This window comes from Prunus persica, chromosome G6, assembly GCF_000346465.2.
Source record: "Prunus persica cultivar Lovell chromosome G6, Prunus_persica_NCBIv2, whole genome shotgun sequence".
NCBI classification, from domain to species: domain Eukaryota; kingdom Viridiplantae; phylum Streptophyta; class Magnoliopsida; order Rosales; family Rosaceae; genus Prunus; species Prunus persica.
Window position 1 is genome coordinate 9,067,580 of NC_034014.1, and position 16,003 is coordinate 9,083,582.

At 36.1% G+C, this 16,003-nt stretch overlaps 1 protein-coding gene across 2 annotated transcripts; it reads right to left on the reverse strand.

Moving 5' to 3' along the window:
• Positions 2,648-11,712, reverse strand: LOC18775274 (pleiotropic drug resistance protein 2). Of its 2 annotated transcripts, none has more exons than XM_020565490.1 (20): positions 11,227-11,712; positions 10,967-11,087; positions 10,777-10,865; positions 8,970-9,054; positions 8,569-8,859; positions 8,403-8,493; positions 7,314-8,214; positions 7,026-7,186; positions 6,772-6,875; positions 6,526-6,685; positions 6,353-6,427; positions 5,993-6,111; positions 5,345-5,677; positions 4,906-5,196; positions 4,734-4,817; positions 4,309-4,442; positions 3,981-4,208; positions 3,667-3,838; positions 3,315-3,569; positions 2,648-3,081 (listed from the first exon to the last, which is right to left on the reverse strand). In XM_020565490.1, exons 1-20 carry the CDS (start codon positions 11,586-11,588, stop codon positions 2,812-2,814), a joined length of 4,326 nt encoding a protein of 1,441 aa, XP_020421079.1. In that variant the 5' UTR covers positions 11,589-11,712; the 3' UTR covers positions 2,648-2,811. The 2 variants fall into 2 exon arrangements, with proteins under 2 accessions (XP_020421079.1, XP_020421080.1); XM_020565491.1 differs by having other exon boundaries at positions 5,993-6,120.

Genomic DNA, 16,003 nt, shown 5'->3' on the forward strand with positions numbered 1-16,003 from the left:
TGAGAATTTATAGACGTGAGGAAGAAAAGTCTCTAAACTTTTTTAAGATATTAAAAAAGCAAGAAAAATATCTACTTCGTGTAACTCCAATGGGAATTGTCAGCAAAATATAATATAAAAAAATACCAACCAAATGGGACTTTCTTCCGTTGTTTCTTAAACATATTTTTCCGTGTGAAATTCATATCTTTGCTGCTGCCATGGAGGCGTTCTTTCTATTAAAATTCTAGATAGAAGATATTTCATTTGAAAAAAAGGCGATTTGTGATGGCTTAGGAAATTTCAAAAGTCCCTTAACGTTCGCAGGAGCCGACCATTTCTAGATGGTCTTATTCTTATGCGCGTAATTCAACTGTCACAATATTCATCACCTTTGTTAAAAGGCTTCCGTAATGTGATTGACAACATGGTATTAACTAATTTCAAAATTGTAAGAATAAAATACAACTATTACAGTAAGGGGTTTATAGCTCTAATGATTAAGATTATTTATCCGAGTTCTAAATTCGATTCTTCCTTCCTCCAAGTATTGCTCCTGTTGAAGACTCAAAGAATGGATGCCAATTGAGTAAAGTGAGTAGCTGTTAGGGATTACAAATTAATTATTTTATTAGACCAGAACCCATGTCACACACGAGTGCCCACATAGAACGAAAAGATTAACCTTAAATACTAAAAGATCTTAATTCTCTTCATCTATTGTTAATTAATTTTAAATTGGATATTCATATTCTATGAATAGTTGCATTACGGGAGGGGTTATTTAGTAACTAATCAAATTTGAAATTTAAATATGGGAATTACTATAAAATTCCCATCTGACTTTTTTTTTTTTTTAATTTTAATTTAACCACAACAAATCTTCTAGAGAAGTTTGAACTTTTCCCTTCAATATGGGAATTACTATAAAATTTTAGTCTATATCTGAAAAACCAAGGAGATTCTCAAAAAAAAAAATTAATTATTCTAAATTACTCCTTAATTAAGGACAAAAAAAAAAAGTCTTTGGGGAGGGAATTCGTACTTTGATCCAATCAGGCGAAGAGTCAGTTGGTTCGTATAAATTGATCAAATACTATTTGGATTATTCATAAGAAAACGATGGTCATCAAATTTTACATGGTCCTTATTCCCATGCTTCACTTCTGTGAGGGAACTAAGATAATTGTATTATAATATTCTTGATTCCAACTGTCAAGCAGTGGCGGACCCAGAAATTTTTTAGCGGAGGTGCAAAATTGATTAAGTATGAAAAATAGTTTTTCGGAATAATCATTTTCTCAAGATAATTTTTGGCGGCTTTTATTCCTTACACATTAAATAAGAAAACTTGATTTTATGGGATTTTAGTATGAAGTATATATTAACTTAATGAGCCATCATTTTTAGCCTAAATCGTATTTTGCACTAAAACCGATTTTTCATATTTTGATTTGATAGGAATTTGATTTTCTAGTATTTTTATTTGAATCCAAATGGGGGGTACTTCCTTATTTACATTTACTTAAATGTTGAAAATGGAAATAAGGTAATCTGTACACCAGTTGAGCAAAGGGGCAGTTTGAAGCACCTACAATGGTTTTTCCAGCGAAGGGAGGTGCAAGTGCACCTCCTTGCGCCTATGTAGATCCGCCAATGCTGTCAAGGTAGCAGAATGTAATACTTTAGTTTAAAAAATCTTTTTGATAATATTTGACTTTCTGTATTTGAATACCCGGGCCAAATTATTGACTAAACAAAACACACTGGTTTTATTATTTAGCCTACATGACGTATTTTTTGGGCTAGAGTTAGCAAGGATGCGGGGAGAAACTCAAATGTATGGGTATCATGAAACTTAAACCTAAGACCACTTGAGAGAGCACACCAAAAGTCATTTTAGGTTGTTCATTGTAAGCAAAAGGACAAAGATGACGGTGGATAAACTTCTTGCTAAGCTTATTATGATAAATGACACTGCATTCAATTTCTTCGAACATTCGTCATTTTCATTTATTTACTAAGATATTCAAAGCTTCAAAGATATTCAAAGCTAATTCTAAATTCTAGAAAGGGCGTTGAAAAGTATGTAAGAGACGTTGAAAAGTCATGGGTAAAAATTGATGTGCTTTCATGTGAGTGTGAGAAAGAAATGGTTTTCATTTTTTTTATTTTTATAAATGGACGGATCACACACACACACGCAGTAACAGTTAGCATAGAAAGAGAGAAGATGGGGGGGTGTATATAAAATGGGAAGGGACTGAGAGTGAAGTTTCATCACTTGTTTTCTGAATGTAGTTTTACCAAAGATTTAGTATTAACAGTGATTCTCAAATATTGCAGAACAAACTATGATAGGATGAGATAGAGTGCAATAGCAACAAAGACACAGGGAATGTGTTATCTACTCTTAACGGTCAAGCAAATCCTTAATTCGGAATGAATCAAATCTCCCCAAGTAGAATTTGAACCTACAACCAGTCAATTAACAGTCAATCGCTCTACTGCAGAAGTGTAGCTTCAAGATACAGGTCGAGAAGTGTCAATCTCAACTTCTATGACAATGTGAAGGGTAAAAAGGTAAAAAGGTTATACAAATGCTGTTGGCTTGAAAGAAATAACATAATTTAGAGTAAAGATTCATACTGAGGAGCAGATGTTGGAAACAGTTATGAAGAAAATTCCCATTAAAAAGTATTAGGAAAATGCTTGGAGACTTTGTGATCTGTTTAAATTTCCTTAGTCAATACTTGCCTTGTGTAATGTACTTTTGTTTTCTCTCTCTCACATTTCTGAAGGGTTCAGCTCACTGGAGCAGAGTGAAGTCTTTTATCTCCTTTGGAAGTTAAGGAACTTGATGCCGTAGGCGAAGACGAAGAAGAAGAGGAGGACCCAACCAACATGAGCAACAACCACAGGTATTAGGAAGTCATAGTCATAACCCAAATAGTCCTTAATGAACAGATCCACTCTCTGTGGTTCTTGACTAGGAATATCAATAAAGGTCTTGACGTCACCAACTTGAGATGTGAAGACGCCATAGATTGTCCAAGCAATTGGAGAACCCCAGTAGTACCACCTCCACCAGATGGGAATTAGCTGCAATATTGAGATTAAAATGTTATGGTTACAACAATAAAAGAGATAGTTTGGAACAAGATAAATGCGGTATCAGAAAACTCCATGATTAATCTACATAAATTTCGTTTGTAATGTTTGAACATTGTGTTTCTAATGTAAATATGTGTTGGACGTTGTTCCTTAGAAACCGTCTGTTCAACATGCTCAGGCTTGACCATAAGAAGAATATCTGAGTTAAATTCATGACATACCGGTCGTGGGATGAGGAAACCAGAGAACAAGTTCCAGAAGCTCATGAAGAAAGACATAACAATTGCAGCAATTTGATGCCCAGGAGTTAGGGCAACCGCCATCATCCCATACATTGAGAAGTAGGTAAAGGACATGAAGATGAAGTAGTAGAAGTACAAAAACTTCTCCACCTTAAAATTATACCCGATCATGAAAAATAGAAGACAGGAATAGATAAAGGTTTGGATTGCAACGTAAATTGTCTCAATAGACACCTACATCACCAATATATGTATCAAGAACAAAGATATGAGATTTTAATGTTATATGAAAACTAAGACGTAAACTAGCAAACTTCTTCCAATATCTTACCTGAGCAAATGCATAAGGCAACTCTGAATACATTCCCGCTGCTCTTTCACGGTAGAAAACTGTTCGTTCAACCGCAACCACAGATTGCACAGAAAAAGCATTGTTAGATCCAAGGAAAAGAATAGCCGAATAGGTAGCTCCCAAAAGATTAATCAGGTCTTGTTGTTTGTGTCTGTTCACAAGATAATATACAGTTAAACACAGCAAAGAACCTTTCACAAAAACAAATGATTGGAGAAAACATGCAACTGAATCACAAAATTCAAAGAATAATATGTACGAAGGATAGCTCATAATAAACTTCTTAAACTTACATCTGGTCTCCTTTGCCCCAGAAGATAACACCAAATAATACTCCAGTGCAAATTGTCATGAAAAACCTAATGGCATTGTACCGTGAGTTCCTCCAGTATGACCAGTGTTGCTTCCAGAAGCAAGCCTTACACTGAGTTCCAAAGCCTTGGGAGTATTGGGTGGGGAAGTAGAGGTCCTTGGAACCTGGTAGTGGTGTGCTTAGTTCATTGATAAGTTCCTGGTTTCTCCTGAACAAGTGAAAACAAATATGAAGAAAATTTTAATACACACGGACAAGCAGTTGGCAATAATAGAAATGAAAAGAAAACAAATTTATATGCTACTAACCTATAGAGTTCCGAGTTCGCATATACTTCTGCGAAATCAGTTTCAAGTCGAACCTCCACGGCAGAAGAGCTGACCTCTAACATCCAGGTAGCAGGATTGTAACCTTCTTTGATCTTGCTAACCCCTGGAATAGCCTGAAACATGTTTTGGATATTAGTCAAACTTTTAACTACAGAAACCATTGGTGTATAAATAGAGGTTTTGATGTTTCATTGAAACAGAGAATTTGATTCTTAATAAATCGTTCATGCTTCGAGAAAGTTGTAATGAAAACAAACCATTCATTGCTCAGACAGAAATATGTTGGAGTGAAATGTATATTGGATTACATGAAATCGATGTTCTAAAATATTCTTACTGAAGTAGATGTTACAGTTTGGATCATTGGAAGGAAATTTAACATAAATGGTGCAGCAAAAACATACCTCAAAATATTCTACGAGTTTGTGAGACTGGCGACCTAGAGGTCCAGCATAAATCACCTGACCTCCTCTTTTCATTAAGAAAAGCTGCAATAGAAAACAAAATCAAGGTGAAATATGGCACATGAAATAATAAACAGTGTTACAGATTAACAGAATTAAAATCAAATAATACCTCATCAAAAGCTTCAAAAATGTCGATGCTGGGTTGGTGAATTGTGCACACAACAGTTCGCCCTGTATCTACAGTGTTTCTTACAGTACGCATAACAATTGCGGCTGCTCTTGCATCAAGACCTGATGTAGGCTCATCCAAAAAGATGATGGACGGATTTGCAACCAATTCTACAGCAATAGTGAGCCTCTTTCTCTGCTCAGTTGAAAGTCCATCAACTCCCGCAACTCCAACTAAAGCATTCCTCAATGGATTAAGCTCGACCAAATCCATAACCTCATCAACAAACATCTAAAGAAAAGAATAAAAACATAAATTAATTAACATGACTTCTTTATTCGTAAACGAACGAGACGGTTGTAGAGAGATAAAATGCATATAATAAGAAATTAAAATGGGATAACTGCTAAAATTAAAGTGATTAAATAAATAAACATGCCTTCCGTGTATCCTTCTTGACATCCTTGGCAAGACGTAACCAGGCAGAGTATATGAGAGATTCATAAACAGTAACATATGGTGAATGAATATCATTCTGTTCACAGTAACCGCTGACCCTAGCAAATGTAACTTGGTTCTTTGGGAAACCAGAGATGGTAATACTTCCTTCAATGTACCCACTAGTCTTTCTTCCAGCTAAGACATCCATCAAGGTGGTCTTTCCAGCACCACTGACACCAACTAATGCAGTCAGAACACCGGGCCTAAATGCACCACTGACATCTCGTAGAAGTTGCAATCGGTTCTCTTCAATCCCTTGGCTCTTCATTTCCTGGCAAGGAAACCAAAAAAAATGTTACCAAGGAGAATCGTATTAATAAAGGTTCTGCGAATCATATTAGACCCACGACGTGTTTGGCATCATATATTGTGCTCATAGTTTCGAGACGATAACAATCAATTCATAGCTAATGACAATCTAACTTCAAATGACTTTTGAAAAATGCATTAAAATAAGATACTTTCGTCTTCTGTTTTTTCTTAAAAAAAATGAGCAGAAACTTTCATTTTCATTTCTATTCTTAACTTCTCATTAGATTGCTTAAAATTAAAACCTTAAAGAAAATATAATTAGAACATTACTTACAGCAGGCATATCCACATAATAGTTCACATTGTTGAAAGCAAGGGAAAGGGGCTGGAAGGGCAAAACCATTCCTTTTCTGGCTTGATTGTTTGCAGCATTTCTCACTTGCATATCAGTACCTGACATTGCTCATTATTTATTAGAAAAGGGAAATAATTTGATAGCAAAGGCACTAAATAAGATGAACGTTTTATGCAGTAGATTTGGTACAACCCCATGACGACATACATGAAGAACGGTGCATGCGGTGAATAGGGGGTTTGCAGCGTGGACATGGGTTGATAATGCTTATCTAGCTTATACATTGTTTTACAGCAAGAATATATGCAAGTTAAGACCCACAAGAATATAACATTATACCTTCTGGATTGGGTCGTCGCTTCCTATTACTTTCGGAGTCATCATTCTCAATTAGAGTTTTAGTACCACCAAGAGCTAAAATTTAGATTAAAAGAGAGCAAAAAAATCAGTACTTAAGTCCATAAAATTAGTAGTACCCAATGAGTGGTGCATAATGAAAATTATTCACTTACGATTCAGGAAGGTCAATGCTGCAATGAAAAGAACATTAAAAAGCAGAGAGAACCCGAAAAGCGCTGCAACACAAATCCAATACCAATATTCTTCAGTAAACAAGCCTCTTTCCCTGAGAAGCATCTTTCCAACTGTAGGCTCAATGGAGTTATTGACAGGCTGCACAAAGGAATAACAAATTTTGTTAAGCTCAAAGTTGATATTAATGTATAAGTAGAATTCAATTGAGATTTAGGACAACTTACAGCGCTCCATCTTTCATCAAGAAATTCGTTGATGGCAATTGCATTTTGTCCATACATCATAGGTGAAACATAGTAGCCCCATATCATCCATGGAACAATGTCATCTGCAAACCAAAAGGAGAATCTTGTGAATGTCAAATCAAATGAAAAAAAATCGAAAAGTCTGTCATTGTATTGATTGAAACATGATAACAATACTAGTATCGAACTGATATATGTGCCTGCGTTGGCAACGAAGGCAAAAGACTCCATACCTTTAGCAACAACAAAACCTCCAAGGACAAACACAATTAGCAATGTAAGGGAACCAATAGTGTTTGCAACAACCTCTGTTCGTCCAAGGGCAGCAATGAAACGGAAAAGGGATAGTGCCATCTGATGTACACTGAAGAAAGCCAAGAGCTGTTTGAAGAACCTGAGCATATTGCACATATGTCAGATGCAAGAATTACTAGATTTTGTTATATTTCATCACTCATATGTAGCAACACAAAGAAGAAGCTTCCAACAATAATACTTTGGACAAATCAAAGCTTAATTACCTACTGGCAGCAGGTGCAAATCCAATGGTGTAGTAAGTCAAAATGATCCATATCCCAGAATCCATCAGTGAAATGGGAATTCTGGTTAGCCAAATCGGCAAGCCAAAAGCCCAGCCAGGGTAGAACAAGGCATCCCTTTGTTTAAAGAACACAGGAAGCCTGAAAACTGTCATCGCAAGCTCTGCCATTCCATTAAACATGACGTTAATGAGACTGAAAAACAGTGCTCCCCAGAATTTTGCTGAATCTTGTACTGTCCCAGCTTGCATTTCTGTTCTTAAGAACACTGTCAAAGCAATTGTAGCCATGATTGTTATCTGTGCAGTTTTGAATATGTATACAAAAGAGTTACGCTTCATCAGAAGCCACTCCCTTGCAAAGCATGCCTTGAAGAGCTCCATATTGGATATTCCATACTTATCCTTCACCAAGGCAGCAGGGTGGGCTGTTCTTTTATCATATGGAACCCTTAGGTCTTCCAAAAGTCGTTGGCCAACATGAAACGAGCTGAAAGCCTGTACAAAGTCGGGCACTGAGACATATCTGTAATCTTGATTCTTGTTATACCAGTATTGTTCTTGGTCCTTCTTTGAGGTCACTTCTTGCAAGAAATCTGCAACACCTTTTCTTTCGGGGCATCTGAACCCCATATATTCAAAGAATTCAAGCATATTCTCACGCGGACCTTGGTAGACAATCTGACCCTCAGAAAGAAGGATAATGTCATCAAAAAGATCATACGTCTCAGGTGCTGGCTGCAAGAGAGAGATGACCATTGACACATCCATAATATGAACCATCTGCCTCGTGAACTTGACAATTTGAAAGGTTGTGGAACTGTCCAGCCCCGTTGATATTTCATCCATGAAAAAAGCTTTCGCTGGTCCAACCAACATTTCTCCTGCGGTCAGACCAACCACCACCAGTTAAAATCATTGCAGAGAATGTTTGCACGTCAATAATCATTCCTATTTGAACATACATTCATGCAGAGTTCCACCACTCACACTTCGAAACACATATGAAAGCATAACCATCATGGAAACCCAGTTTTCTTTTAGTTATGTAATATGGCGTGAAGTCTCATACCAGTGGTTACACGTTTCTTTTGTCCACCAGATATGCCCCTTCTCATGCCATCACCCACACTTGTATCAGCACAGATCTCTAAACCAAGTAACTGTCAGAAGAACAAAAAATTGTTAGGCTTGTACAATAGGAGAGCAAGCACACGATCTTATGATAATCAACCAACCTTGAGAACATAATCTGTGATCAAACTAGTTTCCTGGCCTGACATAGATGTGGCTTTCATGAATGCATCGATTTCAGTGTCTGGTTTGATACCTGAATCTTTCTCCCTTCTAGACAACTCTACCAGCATATCATACCTGGTTCCAACTCCCAGGCAACGTCCGGAGAAATCCAACGTTTCACGAACTGTCATCTCACCATATTGAATATCATGCTGGCTAATATAAGCAGAGGTTCTCTGAGGCACAAATTCCTTAAATTCATGGCCGCAGTAGGTCACTTTCCCAGTTACCTGTTTATAACCCCATCTTGTTAAATACGTATGAAGTACTAAATAAGCAGGTGCACTAATGCAATAAAAATAAACCTATAAAAGTTAAGGAGATAGAGAGGATGGCAAACCCTTAGATCCTTATCAAGCTTGCCAGCGAGTGCTTTTAGAAGTGTTGTTTTTCCGGATGCAGGAGGTCCAAGAAGCAGTGTCAACCTGGGACAAAATTACTTCACTTGATTAGAAATCAATCACTTATCTTTTGCAGGGAAGGAAATTAATTTTTTATTAGAAACTAAAATTAGGAGAGCAAAATTCCAAGGCAAGGAGAGAACTCGTGAAGAATTACAAAAAGCAAGGTAGATGGTGGTTCCCTTCCATCTCCCTCCGCCAGGTTCTTGAACCAAATTGATGATTGCACGTCATCACAACAAAAGTTGATGCTCTTGAGCATCGAAACAAATTTCTCAATCCATTTGCAGTGGACTTGTGCCATCATAAAAAGGGTACCTTACGGTACTGTTTGTTTTATCCTAAATTTCCCAAATCTGGTCCGTTCCTTGATGCGCAAGACAAAGCTTCATAAGGACCCAAGACATAAAAGAAGCTGTTTGTTTTATCCTCCCTATTTTGGCACTGAAGCTGTAGAGCATAACTTCGTCACATGCACATGCACTGCAAGATGTGGGTCCAAACAAATAACACTAGCAACAACGAATAACTTAACGAAGCCAATAATTCATTGGGCAATTTCCAAAACCACTATGCTGCCCAAGCACAAAAATGAGATCATTGCCGCCGGAAAGAAAAAAGTAGAAACTCCAAGAATTAATTGGATGTTGGACTAAAGGCTTGCTGCACTAACTTCTATGTCCAAGAAAAAACTCATGGTGTCGGGAAATCAATGGAGGTAGTAAATACAGTCTATGCCAAAGCAAACATTTTGGACTGAGTGATGGTGACCAATGGACCTCCGGAAGTAAAGAAAAGGAACCCCATCAAGGGAAGAAATTTCAATTGGCAAACAATTGGTGCAAATAATTCACTGAAGATCCCGAGTTCATTGGAAAAATCAAGTCATTCTATAGTGAGGGCCTATAGTGAGGGCCTTATATGTGGCGTTAGATGAGGTCATATATGGAAAAATCCAATTGGCAAACAATTGGTCTAAATTTTCAAATCCACAAATTTTGGATTAATGGGCTTAAATCCAAAATGCCTATTAATTCCCCAAATAAACTCAAAACCAGTACAAAATCACCACGAAGCCCAAGTGGTACAAACCACTCCTAAACCCAAGTGGTACAAAACCACCCAAATCCAAAAATGAACTACGTTGGTTTGATCCCGTCAAAGGTACGTAGGCAGTCTAGCATACCACTAGACGCAACCGCAACCAAATTTAAATCCTTGATCCCAACCAACCAAAGTCAAGCCCAGACAGAATCTCTTCACCTTAACCAAATTTGTCCCAAACACTTTCTATATCCTAAACGACACAAATTTCCATCCAAATTTTCTCACCAAAAATCTCAAACAAATCCCAATGAACTATGAGTTGGCCTGATTCCCTCAAAGGGAGACGTAGTCAACTGGGTGTTCGTTCCAAGTGCAGCCACAAAACCAAACAAACCATTTTTCCCCCCAAATCACACTCGTTTGTAATTTTAATCAAAGGATCTTCTCTTTTAATTCATAACAAGGGTATAATCAAGAGATTCTTTAATCTCGAGTGGTTTGGAGTTAAAATAATAAAACCCTATTCATTGAATGTGGGTGAAATTGTGTTGGGAGATTTTGTTCACATTTTCGCTCAACGAACACTTTGTGTTATTTATTTATAAACTTTTTAAAAACCATCATGTGCGATTTTATTGGTGCAACAAATATAATACTAGTCCAGAAAAGAGGTTAAATTTGCAAAGTTCATGAGCAGACCTTGATGGTTTAACGATACCTCTCACATCTTGGAGTATCTGAACGACTCTTTTCTTTGATGGTCTGAGTCCAAGCATTCCAATTAATCCCTATTCACATTTATAAGAATTTAGAAATCTGTGAATTTACCATCTATAGGAACACTAGACTAACAAGGAAAGTTTACTGTAAATAAATGTTAAGAAAATACCTCCACTGAGTTCAAGGTGGAATTTAGCAGAGTTGGAAGTGCTCTGGTGCCTACATATGCATCTCCTTCTATTGATAAATTCTGAAATCTAACCTCAACTTTAGGAACATCAATACCAACCCTGTTGCCAATCAACCAAAAAAAAACAAACCAGGACTTTCAAAATCCAACCCAATTTTCCTCCTGCTTTCTCATCAACCAAACAAGCCAAATATATATCAACAACCCAATGTAGCAACAAAAAAAAAACAATATTAAACCTGTCATTTCTGGCTCTGAGCCTCTGCAAGAACCTCTCATTGTCCTCCTCAACAACCTCAAGTATGCTCTCCATCAACTGCTTCTTATCTTGAGCCCCAAGGTTTGCAACATTAACTTCTTCACTCACAACCTTCCCATTGCTCATGGCATGTCTCAACATCCCCCTCCTCATCCTATCATATGTGGGCAGCCTCTCTATGGCTGCCCACTTCAGCTCCTCCTCCCCATCCACACTCTGCTGCCTCCCGCTCCACTCCAAAACGTCATGCGCATTCCACATTTCCCTCACACTCATCGACCGCCAGCTCCCCCGGCTGCTGGACTGCCTTGTCAAGTCATCTCCGGCCAATGCAGCCGCCATTTTTAACTCAAAAAAAAAAAACCAATCAAATCATTCCCAACTCAAGATTTCTGGCAATGGTTTGTGTTTTTCACCCATTTGGCTTACCCAATGTAAGAAACTGATTGAAGTTTGAACTCACTAGTTTTTCCCCCCAACTTGGACTGTTCAAGTTCAAAAAGAATTGAATTAAATGAACAAATGCATACACTTAAAGAATGAGACTTTTTTGTTCTTTTGTCTGCACTCACACTTAGTATTTGATGATGAATGTGAAAATGGGAGAAAGCGAAAGAGATTTTTTTTTTTGGGTGAGACTTGGGTCTCCCTTTTATATACATAGAAGAAGAAAAACAGAGGAAGCTCATGAGACTCTAGGGTGTGCAAGATCCAATCTAATCCGCCCAAACTGACCGATTCAATTCAATTCAATCCAATTTTAATTGGTTTCGATAACTTGGTATTGGATTGGATCCCTAATTTCCAAAACGAACATGATTGAATCGGATGACGGATTTGCTTGTGAGAATCCAATCACATCAAATCCAATTCAATCAAGGTAGTGCTTAGTTTGCTCATGTAGACAATTGTAATTAGAAAGTTATGAACATTTAAGTCATTTGGTGGAGTTATGTTTTATATAGTATAAAATCAAAACCAAAAAAAAAGCTCTAGGATTGGAATAGAATTCATGCGTTTAAAATAAATGTTTCATGCATAGATTCATGTATTAGCCTTTTAGTTCATATTTTGGGGACTTGGTTCAATGTTAGTGACATAATTGTCTATAATAAATTGGGGGATTTGGTTCAATGTAAGTGACATCTTCCTACTATCTATAATAGTTGATAGAATTGTTAGTTTACGATATGTGAGTTATAGAAACAAATTGAGATTTTCTCTACTATTGAGAACTACACTCTCTCCTTGTTTTTGGTATTCTTAGAATCAACAAAGCTTGGAAACCTACATTCTCTCCTTGTTCTGGGTGTTCTAAGGGTGTATTCAATTCTAACTTTTAAAGACTTTTTATAAGTAAGTGACTTTTATAGAGTTGACAGATTCTTAATGACTTTTACATACTTTATAAAGTTAAGTGATATACTTTCATATACTTTTATCATAGAGTTTTACATACTTTTATCTACTTTTTGTAATATTTATTTATAAATAATATTTATCTTTTTAATATTTATCATAGAGTAGTATAACAAAAAAAAAAGAAATTGCTTCTAATATTTATGTTTTGTATGGTGAATTAACTAGTTCGCATATGGAACAAGTAGCCAAAAAAAGAAAACCAATTGGATACAATTTTGTAAACGCAAAGAAATATTTTTCCATGTCTAAGAACTTTTCACTTGAGAACAGTGTCAAGTATGGAGAAAATAAGGTTGCTACTCTTGGATGCAACTCAAATATAAGGTGTGCAATCAATATTATGGATTTAATTAGTTTAGTTCGTAGAGCTGGGTCTTGGGGAAGAAGGGACAGAATATCCGATTGCTGGAACGAAGTTGAGATCCTCAAGACCTTCTAGAAGTATAAGTTTAGGTGGGAGATACCAGTAAAGTGGCATGGTGATAGCGCCAAGCCAAATAACAGCACCAGAATGTGGGGTTAGCTGTAAACCCCAGGATGCTAAGAGCTAAATTGCTATTAGAGAATGTGGGTTTTGTAACAAAATCATTTGTTCCTACAGATAGGCCCTAAAAATTGCAAATAGAGGCAAAAAAAAATTTATGGAAGAAACCAATGCAGTCACACCGTAGCTCTTAGTACGTAGCAATTGTTTCAAACATTGAAAAGAAAAAAACAAGCAAGAAATGGCTCATCATCATAACAATTCCCCACGACAGATGATGGAAGCCAAAACAAAAAAATCAAATTGGAGGTGTAGTAGGCCATCTCTTGATAGTACACCGACCAAAGAGGGAAGGGGTCTACAGACCCAAACATGGTGGCACACCCTCGAATGGCCAAAGCTACAGCATGATCGAATTCATTGATAAAGTCTTGGGTAAATTAGCTAGACTTTTGGTGTTAAGAATTAGATTTAAAAGTATTGAAAAGTCATTCATTTAACAAAGTTTTCAAAAGTCATTAATTTTGTGAAGACCACAAAACTTTTAAAGACTTTTTAAAATCACAATTGAATACTATTAAACTTTTAAAGACTATTTAAAAGTCATAGTTGAATACCTCCAGACTTTTAAACTCATTAAAAGTCTTTAAAAATTAGAATTTAATACACCCCCCTTAAGGCTAATTCTTAACATAACTTGGATTTGTTTCAACGTGTATCCTTTCGTCTTGCTCAAAGTGTCGATGCATCATATTTCATTTATATTTTACATTTACGTATATTAAAATGTTTGATTATATTAAACTTGATGAGAAATGTTTCATATTTCATTATTATTATATTTAATATCAATTGGAACGGATCAGATTGAATTAGATTTAAACTTCTAATCCGATCGGATTCGATTGGAAAAATTATAATTCGATCTATATTGGTTCATATGCGAGTTGACTAAATTATATTAGTTTCAAACCAAGTGACACCCCTATGAGAATCCATGAATTCTCTCTCTAACTTTTTCTATTTTTTACTATCAAGATGCAATGAGGATTAAAACCTGAGACATCTATAAGTCAAAGTTATTTCCTATTAAGCTAGACCCGTTGCCAATTCTTGTGTGTTTTGATTAGAGGGTCGTTGGTCAAAAACTTTCCAGTTCATCCCACAGTTGAATTTCCTCAAATATTTAACGTGAAATGCACAAAACGACAAATCACATGCTTCGCTTTTAAGATAGTTATATTATAATAGGACATTTTGGACCGTTGGATTAGAAATGAGAGTTGGGATATTGAATCGGATGGCGCATCAAACTTATTGTACGGTAAATTTTATTATAGAGAATTATATCATGAACCCATGGTGATGGCGTATCAAACCTAAACCCTTTTTTTTTTTTTTTTGTGAACCCAGCAATGAAAGATCCACTTAGATCTAACGACTCTACTTCCATAAGACAAAGGAACCTTAAAAGCCCGTCCAAAAATACCGGGAGAAAAAAAACCCAACACAAAACTAGGGAGAACCAACACCCGTCATAAAACTAGGAGAAACGCTCTCTACAACATGGAGAGAGATGCCCAGTTTATTAGCCGAATGAGTTAATTCCAAGAGAGTGGTTGCATAGAAAATAGGACAACGAAGAAGGGAGAAGAGTGGTTGATATAATCTTCCTACCAACAAGTGAAGTCAAAAAATGGTAAAATCACATATGATGGGTATCAAGAGATCATGGTTGGAATAGTCTCTTCAAAAAGGACTAGCTAAAATAACCTTGTAGGAGTTTACCAACACTTGGTTAAAAATAAGGGTCATGCTAGGGAGACCAACTTTAGATACCAACTTGTGTACCAACTCTCTAATAGAGGTGGAACCCACCAATACAATGGGTCCCAGACTCTATTAGAGAGTTGGTACACAAGTTAGTATCTAAAGTTGGTCTCCCTAGCATTTTCCTAAAAATAATTAGCTTCTTATATTTAATGGAATGACCGGATTTAATTCAGAAGTGACACTTGATTATGTTTAGCTCTTCGGAAATGTACTAATACTAATATTGGTCATTATATTTAAGGAAATGGAATGACCGGATTTTTTTCATTTTTGGATTTTATTTATTTATTTAAGAAGGACTAGAGGCTGCACTTCTGCACTGGGTTCCAGTATTTCTTGATGTTTGTATTCTGGGTCCTTGTTGAATGAAAGCTTCTTTTTTTATTTTTTTAAAATAGAAAATAAGATAAAAACGGGTTTATTAGGAAAAACCCACACGTGTTTTTATTTTTGACGTTGCCCCATAACGAGATGATGGGTCAGCCAATATTTATTATTTCAATTAGTCAATTTTTTTGTGTTCCTATTTTACCCCCTACAACGTTTTTTTGTGCTAACCCATTATTATTTCATAATTTAATGCTATTTATGGGAATAAAAACTAAGGTAAATAATTATTGAATTTAATGTAGCCTATTGACAATTGTTCTATGGATTTGGATCCTTTGTTTTGATTTACTTTGCCATAATCTAGTTTACTTTTGTTCTCCACATGGCACCTTATTAAAATTTACATCTTTTCTTTCTCCAATCTTAGAACACAAAAACGTTCTTACTAAGAAGAGTATAAACATATCGAGTCGAATGAGTAACTAGCTCCAAGGGCATAGGAAATTAAATCATGTTCACCCAAATCATAGAAAACCTAGAGTGAGAAAGAACATAAGTCATGTAAAGAAAATATAGAAGTAGCAAACTCTACGTATTCAAAGAAAAAAAAAACTGGGAATTTATTCCTACAAATGATGAAGAGAGACAATTCCACTTTTTATTTGCGAGGCTTTGTTAACTTATTATT